Source organism: Camellia sinensis, chromosome 10, assembly GCF_055761805.1.
Source record: "Camellia sinensis isolate YWXY chromosome 10, ASM5576180v1, whole genome shotgun sequence".
Lineage (NCBI taxonomy): Eukaryota > Viridiplantae > Streptophyta > Magnoliopsida > Ericales > Theaceae > Camellia > Camellia sinensis.
In genome coordinates this window covers 46,651,013-46,677,637 of record NC_138970.1, presented here as the reverse complement: position 1 = coordinate 46,677,637, position 26,625 = coordinate 46,651,013, and the positions used below count along the sequence as shown (strand labels likewise).

At 35.2% G+C, this 26,625-nt stretch overlaps 3 protein-coding genes and 1 non-coding gene across 7 annotated transcripts in view; 2 read left to right on the top strand and 2 right to left on the bottom strand.

Annotated features, from left to right (window-relative positions):
- Positions 1–4,618: 4,618 nt before the first annotated feature.
- Positions 4,619–9,281, bottom strand: LOC114320728 (protein NRT1/ PTR FAMILY 5.5-like). 2 transcript variants are annotated; one of them, XM_082891318.1, is made up of 5 exons: positions 9,130–9,281; positions 8,814–9,028; positions 7,049–7,563; positions 5,329–5,890; positions 4,619–5,163 (listed from the first exon to the last, which is right to left on the bottom strand). In XM_082891318.1, the coding sequence occupies exons 1-5, from the start codon at positions 9,152–9,154 to the stop codon at positions 4,834–4,836; spliced, it is 1,647 nt and encodes a 548-aa protein (XP_082747444.1). In that variant the 5' UTR covers positions 9,155–9,281; the 3' UTR covers positions 4,619–4,833. The 2 variants fall into 2 exon arrangements, with proteins under 2 accessions (XP_082747444.1, XP_082747443.1); XM_082891317.1 differs by lacking the exon at positions 9,130–9,281 and having other exon boundaries at positions 8,814–9,121.
- Positions 9,282–12,470: 3,189 nt separating this feature from the next.
- The window catches only part of LOC114297964 (uncharacterized), a 36,912-nt gene continuing 22,757 nt past the window's right edge, over positions 12,471–26,625 (bottom strand). Inside the window, exons 6-9 of one of the 2 annotated variants that reach the window (XR_014341979.1) lie at positions 14,026–14,196; positions 13,298–13,439; positions 13,061–13,210; positions 12,471–12,793 (exon numbers count right to left, since the gene is read on the bottom strand). This is a non-coding gene — a transcript (uncharacterized LOC114297964). Of the gene's footprint in view, positions 12,794–13,060; positions 13,440–14,025; positions 14,197–26,625 lie in introns of both variants that reach the window. The other variant, XR_014341980.1, reaches the window with a different exon arrangement.
- Positions 16,057–18,336, top strand: LOC145801616 (uncharacterized). Of its 2 annotated transcripts, none has more exons than XM_082893367.1 (2): positions 16,057–16,468; positions 16,976–18,336. In XM_082893367.1, exons 1-2 carry the CDS (start codon positions 16,165–16,167, stop codon positions 17,158–17,160), a joined length of 489 nt encoding a protein of 162 aa, XP_082749493.1. In that variant the 5' UTR covers positions 16,057–16,164; the 3' UTR covers positions 17,161–18,336. The 2 variants fall into 2 exon arrangements, with proteins under 2 accessions (XP_082749493.1, XP_082749492.1); XM_082893366.1 differs by having other exon boundaries at positions 16,065–16,468; positions 16,973–17,738.
- LOC145801085 (uncharacterized) lies at positions 18,935–24,335 on the top strand. The gene is made up of 4 exons (XM_082891316.1): positions 18,935–20,133; positions 20,963–21,094; positions 21,250–21,366; positions 24,005–24,335. The coding sequence occupies exons 1-4, from the start codon at positions 20,116–20,118 to the stop codon at positions 24,113–24,115; spliced, it is 378 nt and encodes a 125-aa protein (XP_082747442.1). The 5' UTR covers positions 18,935–20,115; the 3' UTR covers positions 24,116–24,335.

Here is a 26,625-nt window from a genome sequence, read left to right as displayed (position 1 = left end):
TATTGTGCACCCGCGTGCGCCGTTCCGCTATTGTACACCCGCGTGCGCCATTCTGCTAATCTACGCCGCGGGCCATCTCTGCTATCGTGCGCTGCACGCCCTCTCTGCTAACGTGCGCCGCTGACATCATTTTCCACCCTGCTGACATCATCTCTACACAGCCCACCTTTCCTAGCTATTTTCGGCCTTCTGCACTCACTGGTACACTCTGTTTTACCTAATTTTGCTCCTACAGGTCTATTCCTATCAATTTATCCCTACTCAACTATTACTATGGATCATCCTGATGCCTTCCATCCCATTTCCGTTATTTTGAATGGTTTCAACTATGTTCTATGGGCCCAAGCCATGTCTTCCTTCCTCAAAGGAAAGAAGCTCTGGCGAATTATCACCGGGGACATAACCCAACCGATGAAAGACACTACTGAAACCATTGTTTCTCCTGCTACTCCTACATATGAAGATCGTCTTGAGGAATGGGACAGTAAGAATTACCAAATCATTACCTAGTTTCGAAATACTTCTGTTACGTCTATCAGTCTTCAGTTTGGTCGCTTTCAGCTTGACTCTGTAATAACTCCTGCAAAAGACATCTGGGATTTTTTGAAAGAACGATACCAGACTACTGGCCTTGCCCATCAATATCAACTTCAGAACCAACTTCACCGCATGCGCCAAGAATCCACTCAGTCCATTAATGACTTCCTTTCTCAAATGTACTCTGTTTGGGATCAGCTTGCTCTTTCAGAACCAACTTGGCATAACAACGAAGATGCTGTTTTATTTACTATCTATCGCAACCAACAAAGGTTGGTGCACTTTCTCATGGCTCTTACTTCCTCCTTTGAGCCCGTACGTGCCTCTCTACTTCATCGCCATCCATTGCCCACTCTTGAACAAGCAATTTCTGAGTTGCTATCAGAGGAGACTCGTCTCGGTACTCTTCAAACTCATCATCTGGACTCTGTTCTTGCCACTCCTCCGTCCCGGTCATCATTTACCCAGCGGACCACTGCTTGCCTCTATTGTCAAAATCAGGGCCTTCCTTCAACCCATCTCCTGGTCAATTGCCCCGTCAGATCCTGCCGCTACTGCAACAAACTTGGTCCTGGTCATCTGCAACAGGATTGTTTTCGCAGTCCATCCCAATCATCCTCCAATAGCCACTCCTCTCGCCATGGCTCTTTCCGGGGAAGCTTTCATCGTTCCGGAAATCAGTCTCATCACACTACTACTGCTACTTCCGGGAATCAGTCTCATCACACTGGTGCTGCTGCTTCCAGGAATCAGTCTCATCACACTGATACTGCCGCCTCTGCGGGGTTCTCTGAGTCACCTGCTCCGTCTACCCCACGCTTTTCTTTGACGGATGTCGAGGCCATGCTCAAACAACTTCTCTCCCCATCTGGTACACCTCCTCCTACTGCTTTGTCTGTAACCCCAGGTAACTCTTCTTGGTATTTTGACTCTGCCTGTTGTAATCATATGACCTCCAGTTCTACTATCTTTTCTTCCATATCTTCATCTCCTCTTATTCCCTCAATACATACTGCTGATGGTTCCCTCATGTCTGTCCGTCATGTTGGTACTATTTCCACCTCTTCTTTATCTATACCTCAAGTTTATCATATCCCTGCTCTTACCTTAAACCTTATTTCCATTGGTCAATTATGTGAACTTGGTCTCACTGTCACATTTTCTGCTACTAATTGTTTGGTACAGGACCTTCAGACGGGGCAGACTATTGGGATCGGCCGTAAGCATGGACGTCTCTATGAACTCATTTACCTTCATGTTCCTGCCTCTCCTCAGATCGCTGCTCCTACATCTACTTCCTCATTATCTCCCTTTCATCTTTGTCATTGTCGCTTAGGACATATTTCTGTTAATCGCTTAAAATCTTTGGTTTCTAGTGGACAGTTGGGTCATGTACTTCCCGATAATTTCGATTGTATACCCTGTCAACTTGCCAGACAACCTGCTTTATCATTTAATAAAAGTACTTCTGTTTCCCTTGCACCTTTTGATCTTATACATTCGGATATTTGGGGGCCCTCCCCTACTACTACTATGGGGGGATCCCGCTATTTTGTTGTTTTTATTGATGATTTTTCCCGGTTTACTTGGCTTTTTCTCATGAAAAATAGGTCTGAACTTAAACACATTTATTATAGATTTGCCCAAATGGTCCACACACAATTCTCCAAAGTCATCAAAATTTTTCGCTCTGACAATGCTATGGAATATCGGGATTTAGATTTTCTTTCCTTTCTTCAGCATCATGGTACACTGCCTCATCGTTCTTGTGCTGGCACGTCCCAGCAAAATGGCCGCACTGAACGGAAACATAGGCATATTCTTGACACTACTCGTGCTCTCCTTCTCTCTTCTTCCTGCCCTGAAAACTTTTGGGGGGAAGCTGCCCTCACTGCTGTTTACACTATCAACTGTGCTCCTACCCCTGTGCTCCATAATCAAACTCCCTTTGAACGTTTGCATGGCACTCCCCCTCCTTACGCCAATCTCCGGGTTTTTGGCTCTGCCTGCTTTGTTCTACTTCAATCCCATGAACACACCAAACTTGAACCTCGTTCTCGTCTTTATTGCTTTCTTGGGTATGGAATTGAACATAAAGGCTTTCGCTGTTGGGATCCTCTCTCTAAACGTCTTCGTATCTCCCGCCATGTCGTTTTCTGGGAGCACCAAATGTTTTCCTCGTTATCCTCCTTTCACTTACCCGCACTTTCCACTACTGTACTATTTACTAATCCTTCCATAGATCTTTTCTCTGATGATTTTGATACAGGTTCCTCCTTTATTGAGACGCCCTTGCTCACTCCTGATCCTGTCCAGCCTGCTCTCCCTGAAGGTCTACCTCCTATTGCCACACCTCCTTCTCCATCGGTTCTTCCTCTCACTGATCATCCTACGGGTCGACCACGCCGGGTAACTCAACCTCCTATCCATCTTCGTGATTATATTGTTGGATCTGCTGCCTTCTCTAATTATGAACCGACCTCCTATCGTGAGGCTTGTACTAATCCTCTTTGGCAGCAAGCTATGACTGATGAACTCCAAGCCTTGGACAAAGCTCATACTTGGGATCTTGTTGATCTTCCTCCTGGCAAGACTGCGATTGGCTGCAAATGGGTTTACAAAATCAAAACACATTCTGATGGCTCTATTGAACGCTACAAAGCTCGTCTTGTTGCCAAAGGTTTCAACCAGGAATATGGTATTGATTATGAGGAGACATTTTCTCCCGTTGCTCGGCTTACCTCTGTTCGCAGTTTACTTGCTGTTGCTACTGCTCGCCACTGGGGCCTCTTTCAAATGGATGCCAAAAATGCTTTCCTCAATGGTCATCTTCTTAAGGAGGTCTACATGCAACCTCCGCCTGGGTCCACTTTTCAACCTCATCAGGTTTGCAAACTACAGCGTGCTCTCTATGGCCTCAAGCAAGCGCCTCGTGCATGGTTTGCTGCGTTCAGTTCTATCATTCATGACATAGGGTTCACCTCTAGCTCCTATGACTCTGCTCTTTTTATACGGACTACTTCTCACTGGTAATGATGAAGCTGGTATTCTCCACATCAAACAGTTTCTCCACCGACAATTTGAGATGAAGGACCTTGGTACTCTTAACTACTTCTTAGGCCTTGAAGTCTCTCATGATTCTACTGGTTCCTATTTGTCCCAGGCCAAATATGCATCCGATCTTCTGGCTCGTGCTGGTCTTACTGATTGCAAAACTACCTCTACTCCAGTTGATCCTCAGATTCGTCTCGCTCCTCTCTATGGGACTCTTCTCTCTGATGCTACTCTTTATCGCCAGCTCGTCGACAGTCTTGTCTATCTCACAGTAACTCGTCCTGACATTGCCTATGCTGTTCACATTGTAAGTTAGTACATGTCGGCTCCTCGCACTCCCCACTATACTGCTCTACTCCGCATACTTCGCTACCTCAAAGGAACTCTGTTCCATGGTCTTCACTTCTCTGCTTCCTCCTCTCTTGAACTGCGTGCCTTTTCTGATGCTGATTGGGTTGGGGATCCTACGGATCGGCGCTCCACCACGGGATTCTGCTTCTTCTTAGGGGATTCTCTTCTTGCTTGGCGTAGCAAAAAAACAATCCCTCACTGCCCGCTCTAGCACCGAAGCTGAATACCGAGCTCTTGCTGATACTACTCAGGAACTTCTCTGGCTTCGTTGGCTCCTTGCTGATATGGGTGTTTCTTCTTCTGATCCTACCCCTCTCTATTGTGACAATCAGAGTGCCATTCAGATTGCTCACAATGATGTTTTTCATGATCGCACCAAACATATTGAGATTGATTGTCATTTCATTCGCCAGCATGTTACCCGTGGTACTGTTCATCTTCTCCCTATTGCTTCAGTCGATCAACCCGCTGATATCTTCACTAAGGCTCATCCTCCTGGCCGCTTCAATGATCTTGTTTCCAAACTCAACTTGGTTGATGCTTTCCCTCCTTGAGTTTGTGGGGAGATGTTAGTGTATAATTGTATAGCTTTAATTATTGTTGTATAGCTTTAATTATTACTTAGCTTTAGCTTTAGCTTTAATTATACATCTTTAATTATGCATTATTCTTTATGTTTGCTTTCGGTGTGCATCAAGCACCCAATGCACTATAATTCTCTCTATAAAGAGAGTGTAGCATTCTCTTTGGATTCACAAATCAATAGACAGACAATATTGTCACTCTCTCTCTCTATATTATTTCATGGTCATTGTCTCTCTCTCTCTCTCTCTCTCTCTCTATATTATTACATCACCAAATAAATTTTGAGAATAGAGAATTCCGTGGCACCTAACAGCAACAACATTGAGCATTGTCCTCAAAAGGTCCAGAAGTTGGATCGTAATTTGGAGCATCCTCATCTTCCGATTCTGATTCTCTAAAACTGTAAAAAAGTGCCACCACAATGTACAAACCAAGATTCACAGCAGCCAACCAAGCCAGCGTCCAATAATACTTATCAAACCGACTATGGTTCAATGTGTCCTGAAACCAACTCTGTTTTCCTCCTCTTTTACTCACCTTCCCTGCTACATACACTGATAGAACACTCCCTATATACCCCAACCCCATCACACCGACACCAATATGGACTGCATAAGTCCTCATCGATGGCCCAACCTGTCAAAAATTGAGGGCATAACAAATTATTTATTTAAATAATAAATTAAAAAAAGAAAAAAAAAAAAAAGAACTTATTGACAGTAACATATATTGACAGAGGCATGTAGTCACTCTCTGTTTGATGCATTTTTATTTTGAAATAAACTTGAAATTCTAACCAACCTGATCGAACAAGATGGCTTCAACACTTTTTTCAAGAATCCCATCAAGGGCACCGATGAGTACGAACTGTGGAAGCAACCAAAACACGCTCATCGGAATCCTCTCCTCAGGTTTGTCAACCAACCCATGAGTCCTCACCACATTTAGCCTTTTTGTTTCCACTTTAGCAGCAATAATGCAACATAGAATTGCAAAAACCATCGACACAGCAACAGCAATGAGAGGAGCATAGTGTTGCGCCCCTGACCCGCCTAGCTTGACGGCAAGCTTGTAGTATAGTTTGGCGAATTGTTGTTTGCATTGGTCGTAGAACCAGAGAAGGATTGCGATGGGGATTGAGAGTTTGCCGAGCTTGTGGGTCATGTGGTTTGCTTGCTCGATGAAGAATGTGTTGCCGATGGCAGAGACAACGCCGCAGAAAATGAAAGTGATGCATAAAGGGATCATTCGAATGGTGAGTTTGGTTTCTTCTACCTCTGTAACTCTGCAGAGTTTCCATCTGTTTTTCTGTTGTTCTTCTAGAGGCTTTGCTGGTAATATAATTGCAGCCTTGTCTAGACACCTGCATTTCAAAAATGGATTAATTTAAGTAAAATTAGTTCACTTTCAAACATATTGTCTAAATTGTTGACGGAACCATAATAATAAAATAATTTGGCCAAATTATATCGATTTTCTTTGGACTTTGGTCCTTGTATCATTTTGATATCTGTAATTTAAATTAGTTTGATTTGATTTTGAATTTATGATTGTGTTTTGGTTTGATCCAATTGACTACAATTTTAGTTTTTTTTTTTTTTTTTTAATAGAAAATCTGCATATAAGCAGCATGTGTCATGTTTTTATAGACAAAAGTTATCAATTGGATCCAATTGATCCAAAATTTAAAATTAATAATTAAACTAACTTAAATGACATGGACCAAAATAATACAAGGGCAAATTGCAAAGATTATCGATGTAATTTACCCTAAAATAAACATATAATTTCTAAAATATGCATTTTATGTGACTTTTGCCTTCAAAATTTTTAATTTGTTAATTTGATCCTCAAACAATATGATATTATAAGAAAATATCCTTTCCCCCCTCAAACTATCATTCAAAAATCAATTAGACCCTTGTTCTTTTATTAATATCAATTTTATACATAAACTATTTGATTTTGAATCAATTTTATCCCCACCATCAATTGCCGCCTATAGTGAAACATAAATTGCTCATGTGGCACCGACATTTTATTTGAAATTTCATTTTATCCCCAAACTATTTTCAAAATATCAGTTAGACCCTTGAATAAAATAAAGTTTATGGGTTTAATTAATATTTTAGAGATAGTTTGGGATAAAATGAAATTTCAAATGAAATTTTAGTATTATGTGAGTAGTTCCGTTTGATTATAAAAGACAGCTAACAGTTGAGGTAAAATTAATCTACAATCAAATAGTTTAGGTATAAAATTGATATTATTAGAAAAAAATGAGTTGAATTGATTTTTAAGTGATAATTTTGGAGAGCAACATAATATTTCCTCCATTTTTACCATCAGTTTTACATATCAATGAAAAAATTATCCAATCATTCTAATTTTTTTCACAGATGATCTATGCCAACAGACCCAATAGAATGAATAACTCGAATCACCAAAGTCAGACCGGTGGTGAACTTTATGTTCGAAATATCATGGTTGAATCTTCTAATTTGATCAAGTTCAGAGATACCTTAGGTGACGTGAGTGAGGCAACAAATCAACATCATCAACACCCCTTGTTTCATAGAGCCGATCAGCCTCCTTTGGGCACTTACAAAACATCTTGGAGGTTGCAGCCACAAGCACTCTAAACACAATGGTGAGCGAGCTACCCTGCGGCTTAACACAATTGTACGAACCCGAACGACTCAAGAATACCAGTGTAGCCACCATTGTAAAAATGGCCGGTATGCCAAACCGAATCGACCATAACCTTATATATGTAATCGCAATGACAGCACCTATAGGGACAATGGCGATGAACGAGCACGTAGTGACGTTGCCGAGTACATCTTCTGAGAATTGCTCGGCTATGAAAGCCCCTAGTGAAATTAAGTGACCCGAGAGTCCCAGAGCTATTAGAGCTAGTGCTGTGTAGAAGAGTATTTTCTGTCCCTCGCCAATGCATTCGGGCTCGTATAGACTGCAAGTGCCTGTGGCCTTGGCGAGGACCGGAGGGGTTGACATTGTTAGGAATCCCAAACCCTGCACACAGAGAAGTTTGTGTCTGAGAAGACAAATCTTATAGAATTGCTAGCATAGCCCATGACAATCAATAAGGAGTAATTTAAGTGTTTGGTTGATACAACACGGTGATAATAAATTTGGTTTCAAGAAGTCTTATATTCCCTATCTAAAAAAAAAAAAAGTCTTATATCCGAGTCTTGTGATTTAAAATTTTAGTAACCATGATTTGGAAGAGATGTACTATCATGTGATTTGGAGAACAGGCTTACTCACAAATATATTTTAATGAATATGAAGTTACAAGTTCAAATCTCACTGACAATTTTAAGGGTGCACAAACTCATACCCATTAATCCTAGATTAGGGTTGGGCTCAGGCTAGGATTTAGTTCGTCTCTAGGGACCTATGAAGCACGGGTGCGGATACAGATATTGATATGGGTATGATACGAGTATGCCAATAAGGTAAGACCTAAAAAAAATTAAGATACGGGTACGGTATGGGATACGTCAATAATTTTTTTATTTTTTTTAATTTATAGTTTGAAATTCATTTACAAATCAAAGTTCAATACCAAAACTAAAAAGAGAAATTACAAAACCAAAAGAAAAATCATAATTCAACAATACCAATACTAAAGCAAAGTCAATAATCTATTTTAATGCTATTAAATAGGAAAATTTATAAAACAAAGTTTCATTCCAAAAGTAAGCTAAGCAAAATTTAAAAATTTAAAATTTTAGTTTTCACTTCCATCAGCGTCAACATTGAATAATATATCTTTCATCTCTGACCCATCAAGTAAAGGATTTGCAATTTTAAGTAAATAAGAACTTTCTAATAAATTAAGCGTATTTCCACCAATGTCCCATAACTTGGTGTATACCTGATATACCCATGAAGTACTTATAGAGTACCCAACTGTTAAAAAATGTATAAAAAGTACCCAGTATGTATTTCAAGTACCTAATACACATACAGTCCTATCGGTACGAGTACTAGTACCCGGTATGAGTACAACAATATTTTCGTAGTATTCATACTTCGTAACCAAGGACCGTATGTGGACATCCTGCAAAGTTTGCAAACCCCTCATTTATAGGACCGTTTAGGCCCCTCTTGTTTAGCTCATCAATGATGGAGCTCCTGTATATGGTCCTGCTTAAGAAGAATTGTCATGCGTTGATCGCCTCTACCCTATTTTGATTAGACTTATAAAAAAAAAAAGCACGACATTTTGGGAGTTGGGAAGAATAGGAGATACTCACTGCACTATAGGCAAAACTGGAGACGAGAAGCATCCAGTAGTTACCCATGAAGGCATCAACAAGGAATTGCATAGGCAAGAGCATAATTACCATCAATCCCCAAAACACATTGATAATTGCAGCCGCATGAGTGAAGTTGAGCTTCCAAACATTTGTTAAGTATAGCATCATCATCCACATGGCGTACCTGGCTAGTAAGTCAGCCCACGTCAGATCTATCATAGGATCGACAAGACAAGCCAACATGTTAGCACTCCATATACTACATCAAAATGGATTAAATTACTAAGGAATTCGATAAATATATACTAATTACCGAAGATTCTCACAAATGACGGCATTTTCGCGTTTAATTATGTTTTTCCTCTCTCTTTCTGTGAAAGATGAACAATAACAGTTAGACGAACACACAAAAGAATTAGTGTCAAACGTGAACGATAAATTAGCTTTAATTTAATGCTATAAATTGTTAGAAGTTTTCATAAATCAGGTGACCTCAAGCACTGTCACATAGATTAAACACAAACAAACAAACAAACCAACAAAATATGGTACTCACAATCAAATTGAATCGGCAGAGTTTGAAGTAACATTTTACATCTATACATATATATAAATGAAAGAGATAATGGAGATGGAATTTCCCAAGGAGAGTGGGAGCCGCGTTGCCAACTGTTTCCTTTGTTGACATTAACACTCACTGCCAACTTAATTTTAAGTTTGATAAAAATAAAAAAACTTAATTTCAAGTTCAAGATAAATGGGACAATTCTCTCTCTCTCTCTCTCTCTCTCTCTCTCTCTCTCTCTCTCTCTCTCTCTATATATATATATATATATATATATATATCTTTGGGTTTTGAAATTGGAGGATTTCCTCTAGTTCACAATCTAGATTGTAGGGCTCTATTTGGACTTGTTGAATAGATCTTATTTTAATAATTTATATTGTTTGTTTTGTTAGACATTTCGTATATTTCATCCATACAAAAAATTAAGTCAATTTAATAATTATAACTTATTCAATTTATTACATTTATCATTAAAAAAAAATTATGATTATATTTTTAAATATAAATAATTCATTTTTGAAATGAAGATTTTCATAGGATTCACATCAGGTACAAGAATTAAATAAAGAAATACTGTGGATTTGGCATACAAAGTCAAGATTAAAATGAAAGCCGAACTAGTGCATGCGTTATATGGACGATAAATATATATAAAAATATGATGTATATATATATATATATATATGTAGTTGACGAGAATCTTGGTGTGGGCTTCCTAGTGGTTCCAATTTTACGTTAGGCCTAATCGACTATGTATTGTTTATGTTTTGAGAATACAAAATAGTTGCCAGTTAACTTGTCATATAGATAAAGCCAATGACTATGTAGTATTTATGTATTGCATTATTTTAGTCTTTTAAATTTTAATTTTGTGAATTTTTATTTTTTTTAATAATTTGAATGAAATTGGTCTAATTTCAAAAGCTCTATGTGACTATGGTTTTTAAAATTTTTATTTTATCAATTTTGTATCAAAATATTGTGAAATTATTTTTGAATAGTTGGAATTTGTAAGTAAAATGACAATTGGGTATGAAAAAAATACTTCATATATAATTTTTATACATAATTTATCACCAAAATAAGGTGAGAGTGACATTTCTATAATTAAAATAAGGTGAGAGTGACATTTCTATAATTAAAATAAGGTGAGAGTGACATTTTTATACATAATTAAAATAAGGTGAGAGTGTACTTTAAAATAATAAATATCAACAAAACTGCGTCACTCCGGCTTATTGGGTAATCATTTCGTTTTCAGTTTTTAGTTTATATTTACAAAAATTTTAAAAACTGTTATAAAAATTTATTTGATAAATTTTTTGATTTATAAATGGTTGTCTCCGTTTATAAATTTGAAGAAAAAAATGTAAACTCAAAAAATGAGTTTACATTGGTTTTTAAACAGAAATTTAAAAATTTGACTAACAATTTTTTTCAATTAATTTTTTTTTTCAGTTAATTTTTCTTCAAATAATATTTTTTCAATTAATTTTTTTTCAAATAATTTTTTTTTCAATTAATTTTTTTTTCCAATTATTTTTTTTAATTATTTTTTTTTTCAATTATAATGTGCATGATCCTATTGTCATAAATAATAAAAAATAAATATAAATATTTTAGGTCTGAACAAATATTTTTTTAAGTTTATGTTTTTAAAATTTTTCAAACATTTTGTTCAAACCAAACTCATTCATAGTTTTTGTTTTTCTAAAAATAAACAAAAATCAATTTATAAAATTTTTATAAACATAAACAAAAAAACGTAAACGTTACCAAACACTATCTTAGGTTTACGTAGGCTACAAGTACTAAAGCCAGAGCAAAGACAAATGAATACGTCTTCGAATTGTATGACTTAAAATGTTTTGGTTGTTGAAGGAGAGATTGCCATTTTCACATTATCGATTTGTTTAGAATAATTTAAATAAATATATTTTTTAAATTTTTTTTATAAAAATATATAAAAAAAAATAAAAAAATAATGTGATCTAAAAAAATAAAATAACAAAAAATATGTTATTTTAGCTCACCCGAACAAGTTCTATGAATATAAATTCACATTATAAGTCCTACACAACTCTTGCTATGTAAATAAATTTTATTACACACGGAATCATGCAATCATTCTAGTATTCTAACTTTACTAAATTTGTCATCAGTCAACTACATGCAAGTTGACATTTAATGTTAAGTATGCACTCATCTTAGCACATGTCAAAATGTATTTTGTTTTTTTTGTCCTCAGTCAACTACATATAAATTGATATTTTAATGTTAAGTATATACTCATCTTAGCACATGCAAAATGTTTTTTCTTTTTTTTTTTTTGTACGAGGAATATAAAAATAAAAATATCAATTTTCATGTAATGACAAAATCATGATTGCTAGATGAAAATAATTTAATTTGTCATTAATCAACTACATGTAAGTTGACATTTTAATGTTAATATGTACTCATCTTAGCACATGTCAAAATGTATTTTTTTTTATTTGTCATCAATCAACTATATGTAAGTTGACATTTTAATGTTTAAGTATGTATTCATCTCAGGTAGGGATACTTGCGGTTAGGTTTCGGCCGTGAAATCTCTAATCCGCTATTCGTTCGTGGGATTGATAAATTGAAAAAAATCAATTCACATCTATCCACCACTTGTCGATCCATAAGAGGAAATTAAATCTCAATATACACTGCAGGAAATTTAAACGCCGCTATAAGTGTCAAAAATGCCGCTAATTCCTTTTGCGACGCTTAGCACCAAGCGCCGAGGACGCGGCCGTCGCTATAACTTTATGACGTTTTAAAAACGTCGTTATATTAGTATAGGCGGCGTTTTTAAAAACGCCGCCAAATGTCTTACTTGAAAATATCATGACGTCATTATGATATTTAGCCACATTTTTTAAACGCCGTCATATCTTTTTTAAAAATCTAACCGTTAATATTTAGGGTTTAAGTGGCGTTTTTAAAAAAACGCCGTGATATCTCCCTTTTTTTTTTTTGAAATTGTGCTAATTTATGTGATTAAACTAAAAAAATACATATAATAAAACTGAATAACACTAATATGAAATAATAACTTACATTCAAATAACAAATGCATCATTAATTCACTTTCCCATTCACCAATCACCATTACCCACAAAATAACATATCCACAAATATTACATAACAATAGGGTGTGGAAATACACCATTAATATTTAAGAATACTTGGTTACATAACAGTCTCGTATCCAGAATACAAAATTGCTATCGTTTGATCAATTTTCTCTTCATCTGTTAGATTATATCTGTTTTCTTCACCCTCATTCATTAGGAGACCAAGCATGTCATGTTTGGTTTCTTGGCAAGCTCTTCTTTCCTCTACGAGTCGTCTCAGCATGCTAACAATGTTTTCTTGCCTGTGAGACATCTCAGTTAGACAAAACATACATACAGAAATATTTAAAACTGTAAAACATCGCTTCAAAATTTACGCATTCATGTTAGTTGTTGGTTTGTTTTGAAATGAACCAACCGAGAGCCAAATATCCCTCCTCCTGTTATTAATTTAGACTAAAGCACAAATTTTAAAAATTGATGATTAAACTGTAACATATAGGATACTTTAGATATCATTAGTTTACTTGACTTAAAAGCAACATGTACTTAAGAAATAAGTTGTTTACTTGGAAACCACGGTGGTAATTTGTTCCGGGAAAGTTGATAGGCAGAGAAAGGGTTCCCAACACCAGCTTAAAGAATTCAGGCATGAATTCCCCAGACATTGACTCCCATTCAATACTTGCAATTTGGTTAAGCGATGACAAAAATGCCACCTGAACAACAAACAATGTGCAACACAAGTACCTTAAAAACAGTTCAACATTGTGAAAAAAGAAAAAGAAAATGACTAAATCAAACACCTCTTTGGTTTTTTGTTGAATGTCAATGAGTGTGTTGTCCCAATTGCTGAGGTGGCACCTCATGAAGTCATCAAGTTTGGGCAAGAGTTGGGACCTGATGATGGAGGGGCACATGAGAGAAAGCAAAGCAGCTCTGATGTGCCTGTGGGTGGAGCCATGAACAGCAGCAAATATATATATGTGGAGCTGAGGTTTGATTATGATAAAATAAAAATAAAAAAGCGACACGACAAACAGAGATAGCTGCCCCATCGCTTACATATTCATAGAAATTAAAGCAACAAGTCACAAATATATATAACAAAAATATCTTTATTCAAATTTAATTTAAGTTAGATATGCGGTCGAGTAATTAATGCCAACTACATCCACTATTCCTCAACAACTACAAAGATGTTTAGTCATATATATGTCAAAATGATTTGATAAAAATCTCGAGACATAAATTTTATATGGCTAGAAATGCATGTGGTAGAACGATATGGCTAGAAATAAAAGTAAACAATATATATATATATATATATACTCTTGTTTATTATTCTTAATTTTGAGGTGAATCACATTAATCTTATGTGTTTGTGAGTGGGTGTGATTTATACTCTTGTTTATTATTCTTCCCTATTTTTTCATATCTCACCTATCTTGATTAGGTGTTTAGGTGTTCTACAATTCTTAACATGAACAATGCACAAATATACTCTGCACAGCATGTAAAAGAGGCTACTTACCGTACAAAGCATCACCCTTCTCAGCATGTTCAAATTCAGAAAGGGTTGCCAGTATAGAGTGTAGCTTAACTCTTCCTCCATGGAATCATTAAGGTATTAATGATGAAAGGAAAGCATCACCCTTCTCAGTATGCTCATTAATCCGAGTGGAGTTCCAAAGCTTCAAAACCTCTGGAACAAAATTTCAATATCAGAATCTCAATATCAAAATTTCAATATCAGAACCTCTAGAATTTATCTCATCTCCCATTTCCCATTTCCCGTACATCCCAAACTCTTTAACAGTCACCAAAAGCTACATAGGGAAACAAATAGAATTTAGTTTGTTGTCATATTAGAACAACAAAACTCTTTATGTATCTTTATTGAAAAGTTCAGGAATAAACTCATTTCTATCATTTAAGTAATGGTTATAGCGACCCCGGTCTTTTCCCATTTGATTATTGCATCCGGACTTAGGTTCCGTAGATTCTGTCATTGTATAATTGTTGTTGTTGTCCCTTATTTTCTTATTTGGAGTTATAGGATGTGTTGGGCAGGTTTGTTTCAGGTTGGTTGGGTTTAGAAACCAAGTGTTGCTGTCCAGATTTTTGGTTCTTCGCTCGAGCGAGGAGTTGGTCGCTTGAGCGAGATGTTGTTTTTGGTTCTTCGCTCGAGCTGGGGTTTAGTCGCTCGAGCGAGAGATGGCGTCCAGTATGGACCTGTAGCATTGCATTCTTGGCTCGAGCGATCTTTTCTTTCACTACAAGAATTTACACATTTGGCGACCATTTTTGCCGACCAAAAAAATTTTGGTCGCAAAAAAATGATATTTGGCTACCAAATATTAAGTAGTCGCGAATGATCATTAATTTTGGCGACCAAATATTATTAGTCGTAGAAGGTTATATTTTAGCGACCAAAAAATGAGTTGGTCGCAGAAAGTGGTATGTTTTTGCCGACCAACTACACATTTGGTTGCGAAAGGTCACATATTTTTTGGCGACCAAAAATTTGGTCGCCAAAAACTTATTTTCAGCAACCAAAAAAAATTAGTCGCCAAATTATATTTTTAGCAACTAATATTTTAGTCGCCGTTGATTGAGATTTTGCGACTAAAAAAATTTGTCGGCGAAGATAGCTTTTTTGCGACTAATATTGTCTTTTGGTTGCCAAAAATTTGGGAGGGAAATTTAAAACATGGAGGGGGAAGTGAAAATTTTTTGCGAGTAAAAAAAATTTCTCTCCATCGTACCATCTCCTCTCTCTCTCTCAGGTCTCTGCTAAAGCTCTTCAAACCCCTACCCTCTCTTTGCATTGGACACCAAATCCCAAACCCTCCTCTCTTTCTTTTGCAAAAACTCTTCAAAACCCTCACTCTCTCTCTTCTTTAGACCCCAAATCCCAAACCCAAACCCAAACCCCAACCGGCATAACAATGAGTGAGAAGGAGAAGATGAACAAAGAAAATACACACAGACAGAGCTCTGAACCAGAAGAAAAGAACAAAGAAAGAGAAGTAACGATGGAGAGAGAAGATGGCCGAAAGGAGACGGAAGAGACTTACGCACGCAAAGAACACTTCCACCCTTCAACCAGGTTTGTAGATTCAAACTAGGGTTTTGATTTGGGGATTTTCACTAAAAATCAAGGTTTTGATTGAGCAATTCGAAAATTCTGTAAAATTAGTGAACCTTAAGTAACTCTAGTTTAACAAAAAATTTGGTAATGTTGTTAATTTTCACGAGTATCCAAAACACTACGCACCAAAACACTCGTACAGCCCAAAAAGGGTCGCCGTTCGACCTTGTTTGTAAGCTCTGAGCTCTGGTCATGGCTTCAAAGAAGAAACCAAACAAGGCAAAGCGACCCAGACAAGGCTTTGAACAGCTCGACCGCTTCGATTCGCTTCCATGGAACTCTTCTCTCTCCAAAAACGACGACCCTTTCTCTATCTCTGTTGGCTCTAGCGAACGCGAGGGAGGTTCGATTAGTTTTCAATTTCAATTAAATGAAAATTTTGGGTTTTCATGGTGTTTTTCGTTATGGGTTTCTGTTAGTTTTTGTGCACATGCTTCAGAATTCTAAACAGTTGAGTTCTTTTAGTTTCCTGCATTTTCTTGGCAACCAAACAGGGGTTGATGTTGGAAATTTTAAGAGATGATGATATATACATATTTTTTGGTTGTGAATGTAGGTTTTCTATCGCTTGATGAGATTGATGAATCTGAGTATGGTTTGGAAATTCCTAAACCTGAGAGAGAAAACAAGAAACAAAGGACTAAAGAAAATAAAAATGAGAAAAAAAGGAAGCATAGTGAAGTGGAGGATGAGCTTGGTGGTGAGGTTGAAGCTGTAAGTGAAGAGAAGGATAATAAAGTGAAGAGAAAGAAGAAAAAGAAGAAGAAGAAAAAGAAGAACAAGGATGCAAAGAATTCTGAGGAAAATGAAGAACCAACTGCTGGTTAGTGTTTTGAATTCTCTTCAATTTTTAATAATTTCAGTCAGAATTGTAATTCTGCTTATTTATTTTTTAGTAAATTTGTGGATTAGTATAAAATTTTGTTTGATTAGATTGAGGTTAAGGTTTCTTATAGATTTTGTTCTGAACATGTCAATGCTTTAGTATTTATCCATTTCTGTGCTAGATAAATCATAATTTGGTATATTTTTGTCTCTCTACATATTAATGGTAATTTATTGATCTTTGGGTTGGGAATGCATTTAAGGTTGACAAGTTTTGATCTCTTTTTTCATATATAAATGATTTGGTAATATTTTGGTTCTGATTCACTACAAATGTACTTGTTATGAGTCTGCCACTTATCAATTTCTGGGTCAATCTTAAAGTTAAGTTTATGAGATAGGGCAGACTGCGTCATAAAGTGATTAAATTTGTTAGATAGTTTGTATTTTGGATTCTGTTTGAACGAGTGATTTTTTTTTTTACAAAATTAAATTGTGACAGAAGTCAGTGATCCCAAGGAGGATATTGAAGGAGATTCAGTTGATGAAGCTGAATATTACGCTTGGAATGAACTGAGGCTACTTCCCCTGCTTATGAAAGCAATATATAGTCTTGGGTTTAAAGAACCAACACCAATACAGAAAGCTTATATTTTAACATGCTTCTGTTCTGTCTATCATCAAAGCTAGAGTTTTGTGTGTATAGAGACCTAGCAACTAGATGTGACAACTAAATTTGATTTGCCCTTATAGAAGATTGATGGTACTATCTTTTCACCTTTGGCTATCAGTTCTATTCTATGATATATGTTGATGAACTTAACAATGATTCTTAATGGGACAATGGTAACATGTAATTAATTGAAACAGGTGACCATGGATCAATTTGGTTATGTGGCCTACATGAAGATGGGCTTACTATTCTGACAAATGGGTGTAGTTTATTAATTGCATGGAGAGGGATATCATTATAGTTCCCATGCTCTTACAAACCTGCTTAATTCCAAAGATTTTTGGGGTGCTTTCTCATAATTTGGTTTTTAAAGATTTTTGTGCTAAATATGTTTTATTCTTTCATGATAGTTTATATTCTTTTCTGCTAAAATCAAAGCATGTGCCATGAATCATTTGTGTACAAGGCGTACTCATTAGGATTAGAATATTTGATGGGATCATTCTCTTAGAAAAGTCATATGGAATTAGATGGAAAGGATTTTGTTAACCTAGATTTAGATAATTAATTTTATATATAGGACTTGGGAGTATATAGAATTTTAAGATTATTTGTAAGTTGTGGTACATGTGATTTTATGATTTTATTTTGACTTAATCTTTTGGCATGCTTGAGGTTGGCTTATGATGTTGAAGTTTCAATGAAGAATCTTGAAGATAAAACAATGTCTGATGAGGTTCAGAGAGTGAAGCATTGGTTTTTAAACAGAAAATGCTTTCTACTTTTACACAGAAGTGACCATGTTTACTTTTAACTACTATTTGTTGCTGATCAAAACCAAAAGAAAAATAAAGAAAAATAAAAGAGAGAGAGAGAGAGAGAGATTAAATTTATAACGGTTACCTTCTTTGCATAATCAATGACTTAGTGTGGATGCAAAACCCCATCTCTCTAACCTATTTTTAAAATTTTAAATGCTTAATCTTATAAAACTACCTAAACTTTTGAGTATCTCACAATCTTGGTTATCAAGGTCTGTATAAGTTAATGCATCATGATTTATCATGCGATTCAAACCTAAGAAATTAGACAACACTTAGGTTGTGTTTGTTTCATAGAAAGGATTGGAATAAAATGAGTTGAAGTCTATAGAAAGAAATTAGACAAACTACCTAATGATATGTTTCACTGAGAAGCCGTAAAGTTGAAGTCTATAGCCTTGTTACATTATAAAATTGGATTTAGTGAAGGAATAAAGGTTTATTCATGTGTTGAAGATTTAGTGAAGGAATTCTAAAAGCTTTTGCAATGGTTCTGATGCAATCTTTTTGGAAAAGGTTAGTTATTAAAGTCAATCTAGTACCAAGAAGAGCTGGATCTGCTTTAAGTATTAGACTGCACCTTTCATTTATTTATATTTATTTGAAAGCTTTTATTACTTAAAAAACAAAATGTACACTAGATAACACATCTCTCCTACATTGCTACCACACATATTTTGCATGTATGCCATTGAGAATCAAAGGTATTAGATAGTGTGCATGTTGTCATCCTGTCACACATTTTACATGCTATTCAAAGTTGGCTCAATATCTATGGCATCTCATAAAAGAAATGGAACTTCTTTACACTATCAAATTGGTATATATAGATGTATGGCCCATTTGAATACTTTTCCACTATCCATTGTGAATGTATATTAAAACGAAGATTCTCCTAGGAAGTCTTTTCTCTTCCATTCAACATGTGTTGTGCTAGCTTCTTTTTTGCCCTTCCAGTCAACAAGCTTTTGTTTCAATTGCAATGTATTCATGTAGTTATTGTTTTCAATTCGAGTACTATGCTTTACTTTCTTTTTTTATATGATTTCCATGGCCTATGTTATGTCCTCAAAACATCCATTTCTCAACCTTATCCAATATTTCTTTCCTGCTGAGAGTCTCCTCCTGCTGAGAGTCTCCTCAACCTTATCCATTTCTCAACCTTATCCAAAAATCTCCTCAACCTCAGTTTGCCTCTTTAAAGCAATTTCCTTCATCCTGCTAGCTTTTAGTTGATCAAGCCTTTCAACTGCCACCTCAGCCTTGACAACAAAAAACAAGTCAATATTTAAACAGCAGGTATTTGATACAAATTCAAGGACCTTGTGCAACCTCTTACTCTGCCACCAGATCAAATAATCAACCAAAATTCATTGACTCAGTGGGTATGAAAGTTAGTCAAATTGATGTTAATCGAACAATATGAAATAAATTATCTTTTCCTTTTGCAGTTCTTGGAGCCGAGACTGAAACTCATCCAATGCATATAGTAAGGAATACGTTCATAGTATGTTACATGATCTTGTGCCAGCATATTTGCATAATGTAGTGCCAACCATGTTTCATAATGTGGCATCAACACAGTTTCATAATGTAGCTTCTACAAATGTCCATGACTCTAGGCTTCCGCATTAGCTTGAACTTTATTTTGTGGACGCTGGTTATAGCAGCATGGATTAGTTCTTTTCTTTTTGTTATTATTTTTTTTCTTTTGCCTTTGTAAATTAGAAGCAATAGTTAACAAAGGAACTATTCTTATCCAATTTATTTTTGCTTTCTTATGTTTCTCATATTTTTGGCCTTGAATTTCCATTGATTTGAGTAGGGTTGATCTGGGAAATGGTGGGGCTAGATGAAATATCATACCAAGTCATACTCGAGAGCTTTTATGATTTTGTTGAGGGGTGTGAATATTCCCAAATGACATGTTGAAAAATAGATTTTACACAATTGTATGTTTCTGTCCCAACTTGCTGACCCACATGCAGAGACAGTTGGCACAAGGATGATCATCACTGATTTACCATTTTCTTAGCGCATGCAATTGGGTGACTTGTTCGTACTCAAATGGCAGTGATCCTTCTAACCAGCTTTTCCCTACAGGTCTTTAGCACTTGGAATTTAATTGAAGTTGCCAATGAAGTCTGATTCATGTTGTCTGGTCTCCTGGTAAGGCTTCAACTAAAGCTTTCCACTACCTCTTAGATTGCTCTCCTAGGATAACTTTATATTAAGAGTCATTATCTTAGTTTTACAGTGCAAGAGGTTTTGGTCCTGCACTTTCTTCGCCTTTGATGTTTGAATTGATCCTTCATTGTCCCATCTGGGTTAGATAGTGTTTTATGTCAATGATTACTATTAATCACAATAGCTCGATTTAGTTTGGTTTTTCAGGACAATTTGTTATTCATTTGGGTTAGACTTAGATACGCTCTGTTTGTTAAAAAAAAAAAAAAAATTGCGGCTTATTTAGCTTAAAATAATGTGCTTAAACAATGCACTTCTAAAACAGGGGGTTTGGTTCTTTTTGGGTTTTCAGGTTTAAAAACTCAAATAGTCTCTATTTTTTTTTTTAAACTGGTTATGGTTCCCAACACTGACAAGTCTGACACTACTTGTTACACCGATTTCTCTGGGGCTCTTTACATATTGAGCATTATTTATCTCTCGAGATTTTTCATCCAGCTGGGGGTTGGATAATGTGAGATTTCTTTGGGTAGATCTACAGTGTTCAAATATAGAGGTTATGTTATAGACTTAGCAAAAAAATATAGAGGTTGTAGAAGTTTTATAGTTCCTCCAATACTTCTTATGCTGTCAGCCTTGAACTTATTCCTGCTGCTGATACTTGCTGCACAACCCACCTACCCCTGCAGGATGCCAGTGTGCGAGGCAGGGGCATGTGGGAAGTCATTGGTTGATTTGTCCTCTCATTTTTTGTAGGCTCACTTGAAAGGGATTAATTACACCTTAATTATTTATGTTTCTTGTTCTGCAGACAAGGCAAGCCTTTACACCAGAGCAAATAAATGAAGCATGTTATGTTGACATTAATTCCAACAAGGCTGTCTTTGACAGTTTGAGGAATAACCCAAAAGTGAACTATGATGGGATGTGCTTCGCTTACAAGGTAAATCCTAATCTTTTCACCTGGAACCCTGGCAGACAATTGAACTTCTCTGTCTTCCCCAAGAGTTCATAGATTGTTACAGGTGCCTGCCCAAAAAGCTTCGAAAAAAAGTTGTCTTTGTGCTGAGAATTTACTTGGTCTTTATTTGATTACAGTCCAAACATGCTCTGAAGGACAAGAATCAACTACTCATCCTAATACGTAAATTTCCAGAGGGCATTGCTGTTATTGATCTCAAGGATGCATACCCAACTGTCATGGAGGATCTACAGGTTTGTGAAATTTTTCTGCGTCCATAACATACCTAAATTAGATATATTAATTTTTTTCCTCCATTTTCTTTACCTTTTCCTTCTTATTTTAAAAATCTAATCAAATTTATGATTCAAATACAACATTTTCAAGAATTTGCCTTTGTTATTGGGTGATAGTTAAAACTGTATATGGGATGTTTAATCAATCAAACTGATGTTTAATTAGTGTGGCACGCAACCTAATCCAACCATCCTTTTTCAGTGCCTTTAGTAATCACCCCATTGGGAATCATATATATGCCAATGAAATCAGTTGCTCAATTATTCATTTGTGACTCATTAGGTGAGACGATTGATTAAAAAGTGTTCCATACTTTTTGATTGGGACAGTGGAGGGAAAAAACAAGAACAAAAAAAAAAAAACAAACAAAGAGTTATAGCTACATGTATGAGATTTGACTAAAACAGTTGCATAATCCAATTTTGAAACATTTTTACATTCAATTGTCCAAACGAAGCCAACTAAGCTTTGTGTCCCAATTTAAAAAGGTCGGTTACATAAATTATTTTTTTGCTATTTTGATATGTAAAGAGCTATATTTTGTTGAGTTGATACATATCGAGAAATAAAAAATGTGTTTAAATATTTTAAAGCCTTGGATACGCCTTTGTAAAGGGTCTTGTTAACAACTTAATATGTTTAAATTTGTCTCACTTATTAAAGTGAATAATTAAAGATTGTCCAACTATTTAATACTTCATTAAATCAATACTCTTATTTTGGAAAATCTTCTCTAACTTTTCTCTAACTTCTCTAACTTTTCATCATCTCTAATTTTTCATTCATAATGTTAATGAAAAATAATTAGGTTATCCCCTACCTTCCCCCCCCCCCCCACCTTTTTTTTTTAATTTTTAATTTTATGAATAAGATGATTGAAGATTACTATATCACCCATTTTATTTTCACACCTTCAAATATTTCTACAACAATAATGCATGCTCATTTTGTTCCATGGCTAACTAAAAATAAAAAATAAAAAATCTAGAGAATGAATGAATCTACATTGCATTATTCGCGAATCATCCACTATTTTATGTATATCTAAACTCAAGTGCTTTCTTTGTTATTATATTTTTATGTTGTAGTGGAGCATAACATTTCACCCATATAGTTTACATAAAAATTTAAAATTTTCTATAATATCACACATTACATAATTTGTTTTTGTTTTTGTTTTAATATGTTGCAAAGCATTAATTTTTTTTAATATATATTACAATAGCCAAATTAACATTAGTCTTTGTTATTCTAAATATAAGTGATTATGATATTTACAAGTGTACAATTGAAAGACTAACTTAATTGCATGATTGAACACAAGATTGTTTTAAAAGAAATCACTTTCAAAAGTGGTCAACATGGAGATTCCTCTCGACTTGAAGCTTTTAGACTAAAAAAAAAGCATATTCAATCAGAAGAGGATCGATCTTTAAGCAAAAAATAAAAATAAAAATAAATATTCATGTAGTTCAGTGAATTTTAGTATCATGTTGAGTTCAGTGAATTATAGATAGTATTATTTTATAGATATGATAGGTCCTATATTTATACATATGGTTCGTACGTAGGAGGTAAAAAGAAAGGGGGGTAAATATTAATGTATCATTTTCTTAGTCATCAAACCAAGACATACTCTCTGAGGATAGGGGGGTAAAGATGGAATTTACAGTTTAGTTTATGTTGACCAGTATAGAAACTTTAAACATTGTAATGTTCCACTGATCCAAGGATGACTAGTTAAACAAGAATTTGTGACTGTTCCATGGAAACCAAAATGTGATAGATAAGGCAAAAACGAGTTGGTTGGGGCAAAAAGTTGGAAACAGCCTGGAAACAATCCGAGATCATAGCGGTCACCTCGGCCTAGATCAAACAAACTTGTGAAAGCAAGCAACGCTTCGATAGGACGCATTATTAGTTATGTAGGACATAAAAGTGTGACAAAGTAGGCAAAACCGGGGCGTTTGGGGTCCAAAACTGCTCTAAATTAGCTCCTCTCTATTTCTTTTTTTTTTCCTTCTTTTCTCTTCCTTTGGTGGTCTGCATGGTGAAGTATTGCATCAGTCATGAAGGTGGACTGATCTGGAGCAATTTTGGTGGTCTGCATCAGATCTGTCTGGATGCTTTCGGTGGTGTGCTATATATGGTGGTGACTATCAACACCAATTCATAGTTTGTATTTATAGGTGACAGTCAATTATAAATACAAACTATTAATCATCGATGTATCAAATTTATTAGAGAGCTGCTATATATTATTTTTTGTTTTAAACATTTTTTTATATCACTGATCAATACATGCATGATAAATATAAAGATAAATATAAAGTAATATATTAGTATTTGCATTTTCTAATACTTATCTCTAAATAAAAACGATTAGAAATAAAACTATCCAATAGTCACAAACTGGTTAAACGGGGAATTATGGCTCATCCAATTTATTCTATAGACATAAGAATGCTATTGTTTTATTTACAATTTGATAATGGTAGTCATTTTAATTTGCTAATGTGACTTTTGCTTTTCATGGACATTTTTCATTATTTGTCCAATTTTAACTGACATTATTTCTCTTTTTCTTTGGTACAGATGGATGAACTCGTGCACAAAGCTAAATTGTACAGGACAAATTGGCACTTTTTGTATTTTTGGAAGGATTATATATTTTTGTATAGATGTATATGGAAAATATTAGGGTAGACTAGTAGTTATATTTTTGGATGTGTGTGTATAGAAAATATTTGGTAGACTACTAGTTATATTTTTGGGTTGATGTACATGGATAAAAATTTAAAACATAATAACAAGTACTTGTTATGTGTTTAATTTTTATGCTAAATGAAATATGTAGTTTCGAATTATTTGCGGATGTAAACTTATAATAGTTGCTGACTTTAATTAAACAGGTTCAGAAATGGTTGATATATGGTTTTTGATTGAATGTTGATGATTCAATTTATTTGTTGGTTTGAATGATTTCTTCTTTTTACAGATTATATTGAATAAATTGGATGAATTATTATAAATTACAGGTTTATTTTGTTGGGTATTGGCGACCAAAATTTGGTTTGGTTTTTATAGTTTTGGCGACCAATTGATTAGTCGCGAAATGTCACAATTGGCGACCAAAAAACTTTTGGTCGCAGAATGTCACAATTGGCGACCATAATTTTTGGTCGCGAAATGTCCCAATTGGCGACCAAAACAAATTTTGGTCGCAGAATGTCACAATTGGCGACCAAATTTTATGGTCGCAAAATGTCACAATTGGCGACCAAACAAATTTTGGTTGCAGAATGTCACAATTGGCGACCAAATTTTTTGGTCGCGGAATGTCACGATTGGCGACCAAATTTTTTGGTCGTTGAATGTGATAATTGGCGACCAAACTTTTTGGTCACGAAAATATCACTTTTCGCGACCAAAGTGTTTTGGCGACAAAATAAATTAGTCGTGGTAATTAAACATTTAGCGACTAAAAATTTAGTCGCGAAATCCAACTTTTGCCGACCAACCACAATTTTGGTCGCGAATTACTTTTGCAGACCCTCAATTGGCGACCAAAGTAGCGACCAAAAAAATTGGTCGCGGATAACTTTTGCCGACCAAAAATTGACTTTTAGCGACCAATTTTTTTGTTGCCAAAAGTGTTAATTCTTGTAGTGTTTGCTCGAGCGAGTATTTCTTGTGTCTGGTCGCTCGAGCTACAAAGTCTTCGCTCGAGCGAGCCTGTCCAGTTTAATTACGCAGCAGCGGGTTTTGATCAGTCTTTTTCAACTTCTTTTTGATTCCAAACCCTAGGTCCGACCTCTCTCTCTCTCTCTCCCTACTCACCTTCTCTCTTAGGTTTGATCTATTTAGAGTGTGTTTCTACCCTAGTTGATTTATTAAAAAGATAGAGGGAGTCGAGGGCTTTCATTTAATCTGAACATTCGGCGATTTGGAGCACATTGGTATTTGGGTATTCATCTCTGTCTTCTCCATTTGGGTTGTCTTCTTCGAGGTAGGGATTTCCTACTCCATTTTATAAGTTTTGTTCTAAGTTTTGGTATTTTGATAAGTTGGGGTTACTTTGATAATTTTGGGAAAAACCCTAGTTGTTTAAATTAATTAATTTGTATAATTAATTTAAGGGAATTGGGGAATTTGGTTAAATTCATGAAATTGGGAAATTTATTGATTAAATGGTGTAGTTGGATAATGTAAATCACTCGCCCATTGAATTGTTGATATATTTATTTCCAGTCTAGAAATAACTGTTTTGGGCTATCGGTGGAGGATAGTCGTGATTGTTGTAGACATTGCATGTGGATTAGGAATAACTGAAACTAATCACATTGGTTAAGTCATTAATTTTGACTGCTGAATTGATACAGACATTATGTGTATTGATTGTGTGTTGTATATGATATGTGTTTGCATACATTGTTTTGTGTGGGAGGAGATAGGGGATGTACTCCACGGTTTAGGGGAAGATAGGGGATGGACCTCTAAACCGGATTTTTGTTTGGGAGGAGATAGGGGATGGACTCCATTAGCATCACTTTTATGTGTGCTTATTTATATTGAAGTGTTTTATTGATACAGCACTAAAATGTGTATCAAACTGGAAGTATGAAGTGTTTTGATTTGAGCCTGAGTCTCAATTGTTTGTTGACATTGGAAGAATGTGAATATGATATCTATATAGTTCACTATTGTAAGTTTGGCCAGGTTCTGAGCCGTATTGATAATGTTGGAAAGTAAAATGAGTTTTAGACATTAGTGTCATGAGACTGTTTGATGATGTAATTGATTGTCCTGGTTAACCATCTATTAAATACTGATGCTTTATTCAATGCTTATATTTGGTTTAGTATATTTCTACTGGGCTGTGGCTCACCCTTTATGGGAACATCATTTTCAGGTCCAGGTGATAAGCTACCTCCCAGGACTTAGCTTGGAAGGATTTGGATGGTGAAGACTATCTTTAGTTGTTTGTTTTTATTTGATAAATAATCAAGCCTCGGGCTTTATTTGTATTTGAGTTAGAACTCATATTTTGTGTCCAAGTGTTGGCTTGGAAAGATGTAAGCCCATAGGGCATTTAATTTGATGTTATATGTAATGTTTTTATTTAGTAATACTCTGATGAATGATTTAATAAATTGTTTTCTTTAAATAATGCATGTCGATGATATACTTATAATGGGTATATTTTGAGGGCGTTA

What these genes read in the sequence shown, in the direction of transcription:
- LOC114320728 (XM_082891317.1), bottom strand. Translation starts at nt 9,059, where the DNA reads ATGTTGGCTTGTCTTGTCGATCCTATGATAGATCTGACGTGGGCTGAC. An exon ending in CCTCACTCACGTCACCTAAG is followed by an intron (nt 5,891 to 7,048) that starts GTATCTCTGAAC and finishes TTTGAAATGCAG; the next exon opens with GTGTCTAGACAAGGCTGCAA. An exon ending in AAGCCATCTTGTTCGATCAG is followed by an intron (nt 5,164 to 5,328) that starts GTTGGTTAGAAT and finishes AATTTTTGACAG; the next exon opens with GTTGGGCCATCGATGAGGAC.
- LOC145801616 (XM_082893366.1), top strand. Translation starts at nt 16,165, where the DNA reads ATGATGATATATACATATTTTTTGGTTGTGAATGTAGGTTTTCTATCG. An exon ending in AAATGAAGAACCAACTGCTG is followed by an intron (nt 16,469 to 16,972) that starts GTTAGTGTTTTG and finishes AAATTGTGACAG; the next exon opens with AAGTCAGTGATCCCAAGGAG.
- LOC145801085 (XM_082891316.1), top strand. An exon ending in GGATGTGCTTCGCTTACAAG is followed by an intron (nt 21,095 to 21,249) that starts GTAAATCCTAAT and finishes ATTTGATTACAG; the next exon opens with TCCAAACATGCTCTGAAGGA. An exon ending in CTGTCATGGAGGATCTACAG is followed by an intron (nt 21,367 to 24,004) that starts GTTTGTGAAATT and finishes TCTTTGGTACAG; the next exon opens with ATGGATGAACTCGTGCACAA.